This window comes from Typopeltis vanoorti, chromosome 12 (genome assembly GCF_054136105.1).
Source record: "Typopeltis vanoorti isolate ZY-2024b chromosome 12, IOZ_Tvanoo_1.0, whole genome shotgun sequence".
NCBI lineage: Eukaryota > Metazoa > Arthropoda > Arachnida > Uropygi > Thelyphonidae > Typopeltis > Typopeltis vanoorti.
Window position 1 is genome coordinate 79375912 of NC_143560.1, and position 19499 is coordinate 79395410.

A 19499-nucleotide genomic window follows, 5' to 3' on the forward strand; every position below is an offset into this window, starting at 1 on the left:
TGGCCAGCCCATCCTCAATGAGGGCAAAACCTTCTGCCAAGCCCTTGGTGGTGAATCTCCTGGGTTCAGGGGTTGGAACCGTTTCCTCCTTCTCAGTCAGCTGCTTCTCTAACTGAATGAAGTCTTCTGCTAACAACTCCTCCCCATGAGATGCCAGAAGCTCTGTGACATCTTCGGCCTCCACTTCCAAATTCATCTGCTTCCCTAGGGCAACAAACCTTCTCTGTGACAGCCTCAACTGTCTCCTCATAGCTATGAGGAGACAGTTCCTGCCTTTTTCAGTTGCCCTGAAAGCCATAGCAAATGTCCTGCAGAGGTAGTAGGCCTTAAAGGAAGCAATACCACCCTGGTCCATAGGCTGCAAAAGGGCTGTGGTGTTTGGTGGAAGGTAAACCACCTTAACATTAGGGTGAAAGTCATCCAAGTGGGCAGGGTGACCAGGAGCATTGTCTAGCACTAACAATGCCTTAAAGGGCAGACCCTTGGCTGTGCAGTACCTCTGAACTTCTGGCACAAAATGGTTGGTAAACTAGTCCTCGAAGATTTGAAGTGCCACCCATGCCTTCTTATTGGACCTCCAGATGACAGGCAATTGACCCTTCCAAATGCCCTTTAGTGCCCTTGGATTTTCAGACTGATAGACCAACGAGGGCTTCAGTTTTAAGTTGCCAGCAGCATTAGTCCCCAAGAAGCAAAGTCAGTCTCTCCTTACCAGCTTTATGGCCTGGTGCTGCCTTCTCCTCGTTGGCGATATAGGTACGATTAGGCATACGTTTCCAAAATAGGCCTGTCTCGTCCACATTAAACACTTGTTGAGCACTGTGCCCCCCCCCTCCCTTATTATCTTAGCCAACCCCTCAGGAAATTCACCAGCTGCTTTATCATCACCACTACAGTTTCACCTTGCACCTTAATGTTATGTAAATTGTCCCGAGCCTTAAACTGCATTAACCAACCTTTACTAGCATTAAACTCTTCACCTGCACTCGTTTCCCCCTATTCACTTTTCAATGCTGCAAACAATCTTTTTGCCTTTTCTTGAATTAACATGAGGCTAATTGGGATACAGCGTTGATGCTAATCTTCCAGCCAAAGAACAAGGAGCCTTTCCATTTCAATCATGAGTCTATTACGTTTTTTCGTAATCACAGTTAATTTCATGGGCACCGATCCTTTCACGTGTTCAAGGATGCGAACTTTATCCTTGATAATAGTCCCGACTGTGGTACGACTTAAATCCAACATGCGGCCGATGTTCGTTGCCGTTTCTCCTTTTTTTTTGCCCTTTTAATAATGTCTAATATCACTTCTAATGTAATGGCTTTCCTTTTCTTCGACACACTGCCATCGGAAGAGTCTGCCTTTACGTTTGGGAGCCATATTGAAGGGTAAAAAAAAAAAAACACATAAGTGAGAGCACTCACAAACAAGTTTGCCCCCGACATTTGAATTTTACGTCGTGCTGCTTCAAGTTAAAATTTATTTTTTAAATTATTTATGGGATTACCACCGTAAAGTCGAAACGACGCATGTCGGGGAACCCTGTATATTTATAAATTTGACAAAGTCTGGAATTTGACTTTCTGAATTATGCAGTATAGCTAGTGTAAAACTTTAAAACCTCCTGGTTGAATATTATTTACTCCAGCTGCCTATCACATTTTAAGATTTCTTTTTCTACCTCAAGTATCTTTATGTACTCTTGATTGTATTCTTCTTGAATGTTTTCTACTAGCGTGCTATCACTGCTTGTTTTATTTAGCAGTCTTTTAAAAGTAATTATTCCAGACAATCTAGAATATCTTTATCTTCAGTTTTCATGTCACTTTTATTGTATCTGATTCCTTTTCACAGTATTCATTTTTCTATATTTCAATGCTTCTTCAATAACCTCCAGATTATTTTGCCACTTTCCTGATATTTATTTTCTATGTTCTTACAAAATCTTTCCATGACTTTTATTTGCACAGTTTTACACTGTGCTTCACTTTCTTACATTTCATCATCATCATCATCAAATTCCTGACATGTACCCTCAAGCAGTGTATAGGATATTATGATCTTACTACATGCAAAACTTACTATGAACAATTTTCTTCCAAATCAATCTGTTATCTGTCACGACTCCAACGTTATCAATTTCTCAGAAGACAAGCTGACTTACTTGCAAGGAACTTTTGATACCCTTTTTTTGTTTCTTTCTTTTTTATGCCTCTTTAATTTCCTGAATCTACCATGCAGTTCTAATTTATCTACAACTTCTCTACACCTCTCTCTGGCTGAATTGATCAATGTTCTCTTCAGGCTGCCACTGAATTTCCAAGGAATTCTTGTTTTGAAACTAATTTTTTCTTCAATAATATTTGGGGTCATATGGGTGTATTGGGTCAATAATAATCGGTTTACTACTGAAATAGATAAATAACTCAGAGCATAGCTGAAATGCTAGGAAACCAAAGGCACTTAAAAAATAAAATTATATATAAATGTAGAGAAGCAAAATCAAACTGGATAAATCAAAAAGCAGATATATGTCAGAATGAAGCTATCCATCATAATACAAAATTAGTATAAAACACAATAAAAGAACTTCAAAAACACACAAACCTACATACCACTAAAAATGAAAGATAAAAGAGGCAATCTGACTGGTGAAGTTTAAACAAATTTTTGCAAAAGTTAACACTGAAAATTATGGGGGAGGGAGTGGTAAAAGTGAGGAGCCTCCAAAAACATTAAAGATGGAAATTGATAAAAATACGAGTAGAGATGAAATACTGATAGAGTTTTGGAAGTATGAAGGAGAAACAGTAAAGCATTACTTAAGTGCAATTATTCAGTCACGTCTTAAATTCTGGGGAATTTCTGAATGACTAAAAATTGGGAAGAATAATTCCCATACATGAAAAAACAGGCAATATACGGGAGTGTACAAATTATAAACCTTATTAAGTCATGCATATAAATTATTTATCAGAATTATACAAAACAGAATTTGAGCAACATTTAGGAGAAGAGCAAATGAGATTTAGAAGGGGGAGATCTACAACTGATGCAATTTATACTCTTTTACAATTAGCTGAATTAATGTGATAAAAAAAAAAAACATATCTTTACTGAAGTTTTATAGACCTTAAGAGAATTTGACCAAATAAGCAAAAATAAATTGCTTGCAATTTTAGAACAAAAAAATAAAAGAGGAAAAAATAGTCAATATCATCTTCTAGTTAGTACTATAACAATATACTATGGCAACAATAAAATTTGGAGCAATTGAAACTTCTGAAATACCAGTGGAGAGTGGAGAAAGGTGTCATCATGCAGGGATGTCTGCTTTTGCCATATTTGTTTAACCTGTACCTCGAGGAACTAGTACAAAAGTCTATTCCAGAAAATATGAGAATAACTGTGAATGGACAAAACTACATAATATAAAATATGTAAATAATATATTATTTACATATAATAAGGAAAACTGAAAGTTCACAACTGAAAATCTACATAAAAACAGTACAGACTACACCATGTAGATAAATTTTAATAAAACCGGAGGCTTTGGCAGGCCATGTAGATTGTGGTGCAGCTTGTTTCTTTGTATATATACATTTGTATGCTCCGGATGATTGACCTTGGTATGGGGGCCGAGGCATTGAGTGTTCGTTTAGGTTTGTATTAGACTGAAGTTTTGCTCTAACACAGTAGTTGTCTCCATAATTTTTCATAATGTATTCTGATCACCGTGTAAGCATGAAAGAAAGGATATCCTTGATGTCTGGAGTAATTACTTCAAAAAATTGCTAAATGAAACAAGCAGTGACAGCATACAGTGGTAAAAAAACACTCAACATGAATGCAATCAGGAATACATATCCATACTTGAAGTAGAAAAAGCCATCAAAAGCCTGAAATGTGGAAAGCCAGACGGGAGTAGATGATAATATTCCACCAGAAATGCTCAAGCATGGAGGTGTAAAAGCCTTACAGTGGCTGCACGGCATAGTTCAGTAGGCCTGGGCAGAGGGACAAATTCCAGATGATTGGAGTAGAGTTCTCATAGTACCCATATACAAAAAGGGAAATAAAACTGAATGAGAGAATTACAGGGGTATTTCCCTACTGAATGTTCTTGGTAAGATTTATGCAAGTATATTTGAGAAACAGTTGATTAGGATTGTGGAAGTGGAAGGGAAGCTTGGTAAAGAACAAGCTGGATTCAGGCCAAATAGAAGTGTCAGGATCAGATTTTCACTCTATGACAAATAGTTGAGAAATCATGAGAATATAACAAAAGATCTGTATTTAAGTTTTGCAGATCTGGAAAGAGTACATGAAAAGGTGCCAAGAGAAATGCTATTCAAAACGCTACAGTTGTGTGGTGTCAGTGGGGCATTATATCAAACAATACTTAGTCTTTATTTGAGTTGTAAGTCAGCAGTTAGAATTGAAGTACAGGAAGATGGTTTAACCTCCCTACCGGCTAGGACGTCTATAGACGTCCAACTAAATCTGGATATGATTCAGCCCACCTGTTTAAAGAACCTGGATAAGAAGTGCAATTTGACTGTCGTGTCCATTAGAAGGTGTGATAAACCCTCACGCTGAAGAGAACGGTTAATCGGATTATCTCCCGTTTGTAGCTGCCTCTCAGTTGCCTATAACAAGAAACGGACTTTCTTGTTCCATGCTGGTGAACTGGATTTTAGTTATAAAAAAGAAAAGAAAACCGGCTGCTGACGTTCCAGATTATATTAATTTTATTTTTGTACAAAACCATCGAAATCGAATAATACTTAACAGATTTCCTTTAGGACACGCTTGAGCAACATTGCTTTATAGAGAATAACATGAGATTCTTTAATCGTATTACTAAATTTTTTCTTCATGTTGTATAGTAATCTGAACTTTCACTTTCTTGGTTTCCTTGTATAATTGGTCATTACAAAATTAAATTAACAGTTATGATTTAAATTTATATGTAGATATTTTCTGCATAATTCAGATATTTTATTCTCCGATTTTTAAAGTAAGCGATACATTTGCTTATTTTTATCATTCAAAATATGTATATCAAATGTGAAATTTCATTTCCATATTTTTACAATAGAACTGAACTTTATTTCGGCTCTGATAGTTTACCCCCCCCCCCCCGTTGCATTACTATCACACACCCGAAAACTGTTATGAAACATAGGTACAGTTTTTATTTAATTCGTTATTTTTCTCTAGTAATTGTTCCACATAACTTTAATTTTTCAATACTGAAACTATGTGGTGATTATTATAAATTAGCAAATTATAAATCAGACAATATACATATTTCTTGATTATTATAAATCAGGAAATTATATGATATTCGGATATAGGTGAAATTAATATTTAAAATCACTGTCATCCTTCAAATGCAATATCAGAATAAAGAAAGTGGAAAACCCGAAGTTTCGAAATACATTTCGAAAGTCCGCTCTCGAAATGTATTGGTCTACAGACTGGATTCTGAACACGCCAATGTTTCGTGATGTTATGACTGAAAAACAATTCAGTCTCATCATGAAGTATTTGCATTTTCAGAATAATGAGAAATACAATCAGGCAACACATCCTTGCCCAGTCCTCAACAAAATTTATGATTTTCTGATGAAAATTCGTCAAAAATGTAGATCACTCTACATTCCTGAGAGAGACTTGAGTATCGATGAAAGCCTTATGCCATTCAAAGGTGGACTGAAATGTAAGCAGTATATTCCCAAAAAGAAAGCGAAGTATGGAGTAAAATTTTTTATGCTTTGCGAATCGGAAAGTGGATATCTTTGGGATTTCAAACCTTATACGGGAAAGCAAACTGTAATCGAGCACGATAAATATTCGGATCTCCCTTTGTCGATGCGTGCAGTAATGCAGTTACTAGACCATTTACTGGGGAAAGGTTACTGCATTATAATGGATAATTACTATATATGTGTCCTGAACTTGCTGATTTGCTTTTACAGCATCGTACAGATAGTTATGGTACTGTAAATGCAAAAAGGCGAAATGTGCCTCCAGATCTGGCTTCAGGAAAGCTATTGAAGGGGGAAATCCGAACTTATCAGCGAGGGAAAGTCTTTGCACTACGTTGGAAAGCCAAAAAAGATGTTTTTCTGCTATTTTCCCTGCACAATCCATCAACGGAATCCGTGGAGAAGCATGGTTTGAAGAAAGAAAAACCCATTGCTGTGTGTGCATACAACGACACTATGGGTTGAGTCGACAGGTGCGATCAGTAGCTATCATTCTACTCTGTAATGAGGAAACAGCATAAAAAATATTACAAAAAAGTGTTTGGACATGTTATTTGAATTTTGAAGTGTTTGGATTTGGTTATTTGGAACAGTTTCCTCCTGTACAAGAAAAAATGTTTGTCTACCATAACATATCTAGAATACAGAATAGAAATTGTGAAAGCATTGCTGCATGCACATGCACCTTCTTCAGCAAGCAGAAAAACAGGAAATCCTGCAAGACATCTGAGGTCGAACGCTGCTAACTCCAACCATTATCCCGAAAATCTACCACCAACGGCTAATAAAAAAAAAACCTGCATGCAAATATTATGTATGTAATAAAAAAAATATCAGAAAGGAAACAAAAATCTGGTGCCCTGAGTGTAAAACTGCTTTGTGTGTTTACCCTTGCTTCAAGGTGTTCCACTCTGTTCAAGAATTTTAAATTCTGAACAGTATGAAATAAAAAATGTTTGTTTTCAAGGCCATCAAAACAGTCCTTTTCAGGACTACAAATATTGATAGAGGGATACCCGAATGCACTGTTTCTTTTTCATCTTGAAGGCTAATTTTTAAGTTCTTTTTATGACACAGAGAAACTGGAAAGAGTATTCCAGGTAAAGTATTTCATCAAAATAATAAAAAATAATGAAATAAAATCTACCCTATATATATATATACAGGGTGTTCGGGATAAATTTGACAGTTTCGTAAGGAAAAAGAAAATCTTCTTTATATCTATTAAATTTAATGAATTGACAAAAAAACATTACAGGCAGAGTTAATTACAATACTATCAACAAGATTTACTCAAAATAACCACCATCAGCATCGATCACAGCTTCAATTCTGCTTCGGAACCTCGAACAAGCTGATGCTACAGTCTCCCTGGGAAGGGCCGCAAAAACTGTTTTAATTTTATCCATTAACTGGGCTTTTGTATTACTGGAAGTGCGATTGGTGTCTTTTTCAACTGCACCCCATACAAAATAATCCATGGGGTTAAGGTCTGGGGAGTTTGGAGGCCAAACATTTGGACTGGTGAAGTCGTAGAAATTTTCAGACAACCATTTTTGACTTTTCCCAGAGGTGTGGCAAGGGGCCGAATCCTGCTGCCATACATACGGCCTACCATTGGCTACCCTTGTTATCCAGGGCTTGACTACAGTTAGCAACTCCACGAACAAAGCCCGAATTCCCATGCCAGGGTTCTTCAACACCTGTTCCTGCAGATTTGCGAGGAATTCTGCTGTACGAACGCAATCAGATCGTCTGCTAGGGATCTTTCTTCTTGCTACATCCTCGTAGTCACCATTGCAAGTCTCTAGTTCATGCCTGATTGTTTTTACTGTATTCAGGGAGCATTGGGCAGCAGTCGTAATATCCTTATTTTGATGGCGGGCACGAATCATCATGATACAAGTTATTCTCTTCCATGATTCAGGTGGGTTCCAGCTATCCATCCTTTCTGACATCTTGTATATGAATGAAGAAGGGTCCAAACTTTTAAATGAAGAGAAGTGTGTGTTAATACATGTAACTTACGGAAAAATATAATTAATTATAAATATGTCAAATTTATCCCGAACACCCTGTATATAAAATGATAAGCCTTTTTATGTCATGTTTATCGAAACATTTTGAAACTCAGGGGCTACCCTGAGTGTCGAGTCTTCAAAATTCGAGTCATCAGAATTCAGGGGCGGAACCCCCTTTCGAGTTATTATCACAATTGAAGGAGAACTGGTCTACCATACCAGAACACGAGGGGGGGAATAGCCCCCCCCTAGTTAATAAATGAAATATATAAATAATAACGGGAACATTTTCACCTTGCCAACACTCAACATTGATGTGATATGGGTTCCAAATTTCTTGTTTCGGAGATATATATATATATATATATATATATATTACAAAGTTTTGTAATAAAAATTTCTGCTACAATGAAGTTTGGCAGAATCAACAATATTATTACTACCTTATTTCTGTTTCTCGTGTGGGAGAAAAACGGTAAAATGTCACTCTTATAATTATACGAGATGTTATAATGGCAAAAATAGTAAGAAAAAAGTCATTTGCACTTTCTCTTCAAAACACAAAGAAAGAACATTGTAAATTCAGCCAGTGGAAAAGAAAATACTACATATTTTTCTCCTGTTATCTGATTTTTTTTTCTTGTAGTACAAAGAAGAAATCACTGCATATAACATGAAGTCTGCATGAGGGAAAAAATCTGGAAATTGGTTACATTATAACGAATAGAGAAATCATGTCAGAAAAATTATTCACGTAAGATTCTAATCTCAGCAGACATAACATTTTCTTCTAGATTAGATATCTAAAGTAACTGAACCTTTGCTACTATTTTACACTAAAATGAATGGGTATGTTCCCCAAGTGATTTGTAACAGCTGTCTTGTGAACGATTTATGAAATAAATTATCTGAAATATCCGCAGATTGGTTAGGTCTATATCCCCCCCCCCAAAAAAAAGAAGATTATGAAACGCATATGCACCTTTTCTTTGAAAATAATTCAAATCTTCTTTTTCAAGATAATTGTATGATTTAATTTCTAATTCTTGATAATAAAAGTGAAACTGATCATTATAAATTAAGCAATTATTTTGGCATAAATAATGTATAAGCATGCAAACGAAATATCAGTATTTCTGTTAGGATATAGGTAATCAACAATCGAAAAGGAAACAAGACATTCTTGACATATTCTGCACTACAGCCTGAGGCACTTTAGCACTGAGAGTAATAAGCCTTCAACTTTTCCTCCAGCTAAGAGGATATTATCAAGTATTTAGAAGATGTAGATTATTTCAGAAATAGCTTCCAGCAGCAGAAGAAGTAATATTTAGATTTTTTTAAAGAAAAACAAATACAAATAATACTACTGAACTTTCTTTTGTGTGGTATGCATATAAACAATTTTGCATGGTGAAAATATAGCATATTATTTCTAAAATTTCACATAATTTCAGTGGACAGTAGAACAGCTGGTTTTAGACTGCAAATAAATAGAAAATTAGAAGCTTCACGATACAATCTGATTGCTGTATATCTTTTGTCAAAATGGTAAAATGAAGTCATTGATTTTGAATGCTGTCTAGAAAAGCTTTCAAACCTGTATAGAAATTTAGAGTAGTTATGCAATTGAGTTCCAGGAGAGAATAAGGAGGGGGGGGGGAAAGCATTAGAAAATCTTCAAAATGAGCAAAAATGTTGAATCATTCCGTATATGATATTTTTCACATTATATTTTCAACATATCTACGAGGTCATGCACTAGATATTATCATAATATGCATAATACAAATAAATAAATAAATGACGAAGGCGAAGAATCACTGCTAAAATATCATTGGATGTAAATTTTTGATACCAAAAAGACTACCAATCGGAAACCGAGTAATGCAATTTAGCATTTTAACATTTTTTTTTTTATTTTGTCTTTATGAATAACAAAAAATCGTTTCTAAAACTGAAATGTGATGATCCATATAATGCTATTTCGCTAGAAACAAAAGAAAAAGGACATATTTATTTCAATAAATATTATTTAAAAATATAGATATTTGACATATTTTCAAAGCAAACATTTGAAAATTCGAAAAAAAATTATTCAATTATTATACGTAAAGTGAAAGAACAATCAGCGCAACTCTTCCGGTGCACTGATTTGTAGAATAAAATACACCAAATTTACTATCACTAAATAGATTCATTGCTGATCAGTGGTCATTTCAGGATTGATTTTTTTTGGATATGTGAAATTCGTTTCAATTTTTGGGAAGAGACACAATAAATCATTTTAGAGGCAAGAAAGGTCAAATAACTTAGGACAGTAAATGAAATTCTAAGCAACACAATAGACGTAAAGACAGGGGGAAGGGACACAAAGGTCACTCAGCAACAGTTAATCCACTAATGGCTATAGAATAGCTGTAACGAGATTAACGGCGGAGGAAGGTAATGGCATGATAAAAGGTAGAATGCCGACGAAGTTTTGATCCATTTAAAAAGCTAGGGAGTGTTGAATATTTCATCCATACTGGCCGGTTGAGAGGTTAATGTTAAATCTGGTATCAGACAAGGGTGCACATTATCTCCATCATTATTCATTATCTATATGGATCACATTATGAAGGAAAGTGGTATTAAACATGATATCAAAATTGGAGATGCAAATCTCAGCTCTTTACTTTAATCAGATGATGTAATATTTCTAAATAAATCCAGTACAAGTCTGCAAGATTTCCTGACTAAATGGAATAACTGTTGTAATAAATTTGGTATGAAAATCAGCAATAACAAGACAAAGACAATGAAAATTGGCAGAAACATTGAAAATATCAACTGCATTGTGAATGGAGAACCTATAGGACAAGTAAAATTTCAGCTGCTTAGGCACAATTTTTAGTGAAGATGGTAAATTAAATATGGGAATAGTCAACAGAATCAACAAAGCTGTATGGTTGGAAGTGAACTGATTAAATTTATATGGAATAAGAGAGAAATTAGTCACAGTAAATTAGCTGTATTCAAGGCAGTGTTCAAGCCAATTTTAACTTATGGATCTGAGAGCTGGGTTAGAAATAAAACACTTGACCAAAGACTAGAGACCACAGATATGAGAGTCGTGAGAAAGATTAGGGGCATGAACAGATGGCATTAATTGCAATATCATATTAAAAACAAGTATATTAGGAAAGAACTTGACATTGTCAGCATCCAGAAATGTGTTAGCAGAGCTAATCTCAGATGGTATGGTCACTTAAATAGAATGGGAGAGGAAAGATTAGCAAATGAAGTGTTCTCTGCCAGGTTGGCAGAAAAATGACCCAGAGGAAGACGACGATATAGGTGGATTGATATGGTACAAAGTGCCTTAGACGATAGAAATATAAGATCTGATAATGTTGGAGTCTTGACAGGTAACAGATTGATTTGGAGGAAAATTGTAGATAGGAAGTTAGTGTGATGTAAGTTTTTCATGTATCATATCCTGTACACCCCCTTTGAGGATACATGTCAGGAATTTGATGATGACAATTAAACCGAAATAATGGTAACAAGAAAAACTGGAGAAGAACTTAAATTAGAAGCAGATAGAAATAAATTGGAACATATTAAAAAATTCAATTACTTAGACACACTGATCAGTCACAGACAGGCTAAATTATGAAGAAACTATTAAATTCAGAATAAATCTAGAGTAGTCTACTAAGATCAAGCTTACAAATATGTGAAAAAAATATATGCAAAGAAATTAAAATCAAAGGTGCTCCCTACTGTTCTTTATGGTGCAGAGATTCAGGTTATCAAACAGAAGGGAAAAAAAAAACTGACAGGCTCTGAAAACAAGTGCTTGAGAAAAATAAAAAAAACATTGTGGACTAAAATGAAAGCCAATCAGGAGATCAGAGAAGAATTACACTACAGTATTTCAATAACAAGACTCAGAGAAAAACAGTTACAGTGATATGGACATATGCACAGAATGCCTACTAACAGGATTCCACAAATTCTCCAAAATAGAAGGGTAGAAGGAAAGAAACCACTGGGAAAACATAGAAGGAATTGGATAGATAACATCAAGCATATAAGTGGCTGGGACTCTACAGAAGTTTAAATAACTTGGCTGTCACTAGATTGGACTGGAAAGTTATTATTCATGATGGCTTCAACCCCCCCCCTCCCCTTAGGCAAATGAGGAAGATGATGATTTGGGTCTACAGTTCATCTGAAAGCTGAGGTGAACTTTCTCATACACTTCTTTTAAAATATGATATTTCATTTTATCCTACTCAAAACAAAATGCTGATCATTCTGATTTCAAATGCTCTCTATACTTGTTTCCTGTATCAGCATGAAGATATCATTATTAACAATAACCAAATCGATGAGAGTTTTTATTTTTTTTTTTTATTTTTTTTTTAATTTCTTGTATCTTCTCTCCATGTGAATTTATGCATACCTTTGTGCTGGAATATTGTGTAAGTATGTAGTCTATATTTGAACGGTAAGTCAGCAGCAGGAAGATGTTTTGATGCAAAATCAGTGCTACAAGGCCACACACTATTACCTCTATTATTCATCTATGATGTAACATTAAGAAGAAAAGGAGCAGTATATCAAAACTGAACATGTTAATTCCAGCTGTTTATAGTATGCAGAGGACGTTATACTTATAAATAAATCCAGTACAAGTTTGTAGGATTCCTTAAATTCAATAACTGCTTTGATATGAATAAATTTGGTATGAAAATAAGTAATAAAAAACTATGAAAATAAGCAGGAACATTGAAAATATTTGCCGCATCCTGAAAAAGAAAATCTATATAACAAGAAAAACATTTAAGTTATTTAGGCACAAATTTTAGTGAGGACAGCAAATTAAATATGAAAACAGAAAAGCTGATATGGTAGAAGTCAACTAATTTTTCTCTCTTATGGAATAAGAGAGAAATTAGTCAAAATAGTAAACTAGTCATATACAAGACAGTGTTCAAACCAATTTTACCTAATGGATCTGAGAGCCTGGTTAGAAATAAAGAACTTCAAAGACTGAAGACTACAGAAATGATTTATAAAAAAATTAGGGGATTGAAAAGATGGAGTCAGTGACAGAATCATTTTACTAATGGAGATATTAGGAAGAAACAACAATTATATAATGTATGATTAATTTATTAATTAATGCATAATTCCTTGAAAGAAGCAATGTGTGTGTGTGTGTGTGTGTGTGTGTGTGAGAGAGAGAGGGGGGAGGGGGGAGAGTATACTCTTAAATACAGAAAGGAGTAAAAGAGCAACATATATTTCTTTTCTGGAATATAGACAGTTCCCAACTCTCATAAGGGTTACATTCTGTAAATTTTATGTAACACGAATTTGAATTTTACATATCGGATTTAACACCCCCCACCCATTAATCACCCCCTATTGCCTAATTGTTTAAGTATGTGAATGCAGTAGTGCATTAACATGTTTTAAAGGTTATTTCTGTTTGTTTCATTCACAGGATGCACAGACAAATTACATTTCCATACATAATTATTAATACAAAGTAATATAAGTATAAATAAATATGAGAACATAGGAACAAAAATGTTTAATTTTGCTGCTCAACCATCTGTATGAAATTAATAAGAGATGACTGAAAATTGGCTTCTTTCTTCTCTTCACAAAGTGCTAAATAACAGGGTAAAAGCATCATCGATTTCTCTTCAGACTTTTAAGACCATGAGGCATTAGGATCCATCCTCCAATTGTTTTGTCCACCTTCATATTCATGTTAAAAATGTCTTTATCAGCAATCATGAAAAAAGCACTATGTTAGACAATAGTCAGACTGCAGTGTTGTATGCATAGAAAGCAAAGGGAACTTATGGTAAGGATGGACTAAGGAACTTATGGAAGGACCTGCCACAACAACAAAAAAAAAAAAATTCAAAGCCTCTAAATATGCAGCAGGGCACATTATATGCCTGGTAGAGAATTTTTCAAAAGATAATTAACGGATAAGCACCAAATAATTTTCATTTCCAGATCAATTTTGGTGCATTAATGCATGGCATGGATTCCCCCCCCCCTCAGTACCCTATTCAGTGCACACGAATACTGAAATTTATTAGTGTATGAATATAAATACACAGCACATCCATGTTCAATAGTGAGGAAGGCACGAGCACATAACACAGAGGCTATCTGCCTTACAGGCCACTAATATTAGGTGATAGTGCGTAAGTCATGTATGTGCAATGTAAAAGTTTTATAACTTGAATTTTTTTCATAGCACTTTCAGGTAAGTCCATAAGTTCAATTTATGTCAGTTGAATTTACAATCTCATTTGATTTTTGCTTACACTCATGCTATTCATTATATCTGATTAATAGACTATTATCTAGTATTTTAATAGTACCTGTCCCATTTTGGATAGAAGGCAATGAGAGTTAACATAAGCTCTCAGTAGCAAATTCTTCTTTTTCTTTTTTAAACTATACTGCCAAATGATATATGTTTATTGCAACTTTCATGTATTTCTAACAGCATAAGGGAGGTTCAGTGGAAGGAAAGCTATTTCCATAGTTATGGTAAAAGTTCAATAAAACACTAAGATCATTAAAAACAAACAAAAAAAAAAAAAAAAAGACAAAAGTAACCATAGAAACTTACTTCAGTTAATTGACTAGGAAATTCATGAAAATGAGGAATTGATGCTAGATGCTGACAATACTGAGGATAATCTTTTAATCTGAAAAGTTTTCAAAACATGAAAATATACTTTAAAATATTGTGTAATACTATTACTTAGCTATATATGATGTAAAGTAAACTGGCCATCCTCATGCCAATATACTCTCAATTATCTGGCACTCTGATTTGGGACTTGGAAGAAAAATGATAAAATACAGTCAACTCTTACTGTAACAAACTCACAGGGACTACAGGAATAAGTTTGTTACAGTGGATAGTTTGCTATCATATTCATTATAGCTAACTAGGCACTTATAGGCAAATCAGTGCTGTGTGACTTTTGGTCAGGACTTTTCAAGCAGTTTGTTATTGTGAGTGAGTTTGTTATGGCAGTGTTCATAGTCAAATGAATATCTTTTCTCCCAGACTGTGTTTGTAAACCAGCCCACAGGTCTAGATAACTGAGTTTTCAGTGTACATAAACAATTGAAGGTTTACATTACAATAAAAAATTGACATAGTAATATACAGCCACAAAATACAAGGATAAGAAACAAATAATAAAAATTAAAAAAAAAAAAAATACATATTTATCATGATGGCTAAGGACGTTCCACCACATAAGTCAAAACATGATGGGATCCTACATACAATAATATCACACAATATCACAAAATCACAATAATAATACTAAGCATTATTATTGTGATTAATTCTGAATTTGGGACAAGTTAATTTTTATAATATTGGCATTAATAGTGCATGAAAAAAATGGTTTAATGAGGAAGGGAAATTCTAATTTATTAAAATCTCCTATATATTTTTCTCACTCTCCTATATACTTTTCTCACAAAAGAAGTATACCTGCATCCCTAAAACTTCAACAGTCCCCCCCCCTCCCCCAAAAAAAAATGGTTTAACGAGGAAGGGAAATTCTAATTTATTAAAATCTCCTATATATTTTGCTCACTCTAATGTGAGCATCATTCAAGGAGAGAGCAAAAGAAGTATACCTGCATCCCTAAAACTTCAACAGTTCCCCCCCCCCCCCCCACCGAAGGGAAGAAAACTAACCAAGCTCTGTAACTACTCGGGGCTCTGTTTGATAAATGGCTCATAGAAACTATAATTTAAATGTAGATTTAATATGTTGCATTTCTGGATGTAATAAGGCCTCTGTAGAGCAGAGGGAGTGTGCATGGATGTAACAACCTATATTGCACCTTAACTTTCAAGTGAATTTTTATCCTTTGATGGGCTGTACTGACCTTTGTAGCATAAGATCCTATTGCCTATCATACTTCCAGGCCAATTCAGATCTGCCTTGGTTCATCCTGAAAAACAAATTACATCTCAAGTACTACAAACTTGAGCAGTATGGTCTGACACAACATACTATCATCTTGAAACAAAGAATCCTCTGGAAATAAAATAATGTACTGCACAAGAACAGATTTCTTATGGAAAAACTTTATAAAGCAAATTGTGAAGCATTATTAAATTATCCTAACATGTTAATATTAAGACAATTTAATAATATAATGGACCAGATTTATCCCCTTTATGGGAAACAGTGGTTTGTGAACTCTGGTTGCCTTTTTTAACCATTTGGGCTACTACCTTATTAAATCATTAGTATAGCACTGTAGATTTTTCTGTTATATGTGCATGGGCTTTTGTTCTATTCATTTAATACTCAAGATGCCTATGATTGTGAGAGAACATTTTATGTTAATAAATAATTTTTTTACATATGGTGTTTGTATAAATTAATTCATCTATGTTAACTTATGTTCCTATTCCTAAATAGACTAAACAGTTTCTCTGGAGTGTATGAATGATTTTATTTGTTAAATGTATTTTACCTCTAATTTCTATTTTTTATACCCCAGACCAATCACATGAAGAGGAGGAATATAGCCAATTTCTTGAACAACTGCAACAAGAAATCAGGCGAACAAGTACAAGAGATATCCCGATTATTATGGGAGATTTCAATGCAAAGATCGGTCAGTACCCTGAAGATAAAGCAGCAGTAATGGGAAAATTTGGTCATGGAGAGGTGAATGAGAGAAGAGAGGACTTCATTAATTTTTGCAAAATAAATCAACTGTTAATCACAAATATCTTATTCTACCACAGGCCACAACACAAATACACCTGGACATCACCAAACAATGAAATCAAAAACTGTATAGGCTACATAATTGTTAATAAGAAATGGAAACATTCCTTCCAAAATGTCAAAACATTAAAAAAGATTGACATGGATACAGACCATGAAGTACTATCAGCTAAAAATCAGTTTCAAAAGAAAGAGAATAAACCACCAAAAACAAAAGAAGATCTAACTATCAGAGAACATTAAAAGAAAAATTAAATAATCTTGCTTTATATACAGTCTCAGAGTCTTGGAAAAATGTAAAGAAATTATTAAAGAAACAGCAACAAAACACCTGGGGGCTACCAAACAAGAGTAAATAAAGATTGGCTTACACCAGAGATTTTGAATTTATGGGAGAAAAAAGAATATCCAAAACCAACCTCTCAAAAGAAGATAATGAAGAAAATAGAATATTATACAAAAATTTGAAAAAACAAATAGACAAAAAAATGCAGATTAGCAAAAAGCACATATTTAGAAGAAAAAGCAGGAATATGTGAAGAAGCATACAAAAAACATGACTACAAGACCATTTATGAAATAGTTAAAGAGATAACTAGAACTCACCCAACTCAGTTTCAATATTGCAAAAAGATGGAACCACAACAAGTAGCTATGAAACATTAAAAGAAATATGGACTAATCATTTTAAAGAAACATTTGCAGCTGAAGAAAATGTAGATCAAGATGCCTTCAACCCAGAAGAAACTTCTGACACAAAAGACATATTAAACAAAGAAATACATAGAGCAATCAAACAAATGAAAAATAAAAAGGGAACTGCTCAACAAAATAATAAAGAAAGGAAATTTACCAACAGAATGGAGAACAGGCCAGATCATACTCATCCACAAAAAAGGAGATGTCAGGTCCTGCACTAACTATAGACCTATCACCCTTCTAAGCCATTGCTATAAAATATTCATCAGGATTCTTCAAAACAGAGTTAAACATTCCTATGAAGAACAGATGGAAGAAGAGCAAATGGCATTTAGAAATAGCAGAAGCACAATAGATGCAATTTTCACATTAAACAGATCTCATGAGAGATAAAAATAAAAAACTCTACTGCTGTTTTATCGACTTCAAACAAGCTTTTGACTCAATGAACAAAAGCAAACTCATTAAAATTCTAGAAAACAGAGGGTTCGACAAATACACATTAAATTGTATCAAGAATTACTATTCGGAAACACAAGCAATAGTGAATTACAAAAACATAGAAACAGATCAAATAGCAATTAAAAAAGGAGTTATACAAGGTTCTTGTATAACTCCTTTTTTAATTGCTATTTGATCTGTTGTCCATCATCACCATATTTATTCAATCTGTACCTAAAAGAAGTAGTAGACAAAGGACTACAGATGTGTGAAGGCATAACTGTAAATGGAAGAAATATAACACATTTAAAGTATACTGATGACAGTTATCACTACAGGTAGCCAAGAAAAATTAGAAAATATCCTGACCAAGCTGCATCAAACAAGTAACAAATATGATGTGAAAATCAATTTTAGTAAAACAAAAACTAATGTTAATAGGAAGAAAAAGGGAAGCAATCCAAACAAAATAGGAAACAATAATATAGAACAAGTAAAGCAGTTCAATTACCTAGGATCAATGATCACTGAAGATCTAGACTATTTCGAAACCATCAAACACAAATCAATAATGGATGGATAAAAATGGGCAGACTACAAAAAATATGGAATAATAAAAGATTAAGCAAAGAACTCAAATTAAAAGATATATAAAACAATGATAATTCCCACAGTACTCTATGGCTCAGAATGCTGGATCTTAAGGAAAAAAAAGAAACAGATAAACTCAGTGCTTTTGAAATGAAATGCCTAAGAAAAATCAATAGAACAAACTGGACATAAAGAAAAAGTCAGAGAAGAACTTAACTTTAAAGAAACAATAATTACAGCATTAAAAAGAACCAACTAAGCTGGTTTGGACATGTTTCAAGAATGAACCCAGAAAGACTACCAAACATATTAAATGGTAGAATTGAAGGACAGCAGAGGAAGACCAAGAAAGAAATGGATTGACAACATTCAAGAAAGCACCCACTTAAACTCCATAACAGAACTTCATAAAAAGACAGCAGATAGAAAGAAATGGCAAAAATTCATCTTTGAGGAACTCAATCTGTCATGAGTGGAAGAGAAGAAGAATTTCTATTTTATCTGTCTTATTTTGTTCATGTCACCAGCTAATGGTGATATGAACACAATCAGTTTAGGTGTGAGATAAATTTCATCACCTTAACCAAGCCATGGTACTACAGGTTTACAATCTTTCATGGGTGGGACTGATGCAAAAAAACCTTTCATTTTTGCTGTATTTACATTATAACCATATTCAAATACTACATCATCCATCCTATGTATCATTTAATTTGTCAGTCACTATAGCTGATAAATGCTTTCTTTATGATATTTGTATACTTTTTTTTTTTTTTTGGAAAGGAGGGTCTTTTTTCTTCAATAATTATTTTTAATGTACTAAAATGAGTACTTCTTATAATACTCTACATCACATATGGGCAACCCCTGGGACACAGGCTGGATCCAGCCCTCTACTTCTTTTGATCTGGCCCTAATCTATTTCAGCGAAGTTTGTCTGATTCATGGTGGGGAAAAACACGTTTATTCTACTAACTCACATTAAGCTAACGTCATATGACTTATGCAAAACACACTATGTTTTCTCCAACTAAGGTCTCTTTCTCACTTTGACTAGCTGCGAGTGTGAACGTGTTACAACGTGTCAGTTTGGTGGTTGCGTTGGTATTGTGCTTTGTTCAGTGCCTGCATTTATGTTCTGTTCGGTGCTTGCATTGATGTTGTGTTCT

The 19499-nt window shown here is 34.1% G+C and overlaps 1 protein-coding gene across 3 annotated transcripts in view; it reads right to left on the bottom strand.

Annotated features, from left to right (window-relative positions):
- The window catches only part of Not1 (CCR4-NOT transcription complex subunit 1), a 568860-nt gene that overhangs the window by 321550 nt on the left and 227811 nt on the right, over positions 1 to 19499 (bottom strand). For all 3 annotated transcript variants that reach the window (XM_090401629.1, XM_090401630.1, XM_090401628.1), the window contains exon 22: positions 14454 to 14532. In XM_090401629.1, coding sequence (XP_090257755.1) covers positions 14454 to 14532 — 79 coding nt within the window. The remainder of the gene's footprint in view (positions 1 to 14453; positions 14533 to 19499) is intronic.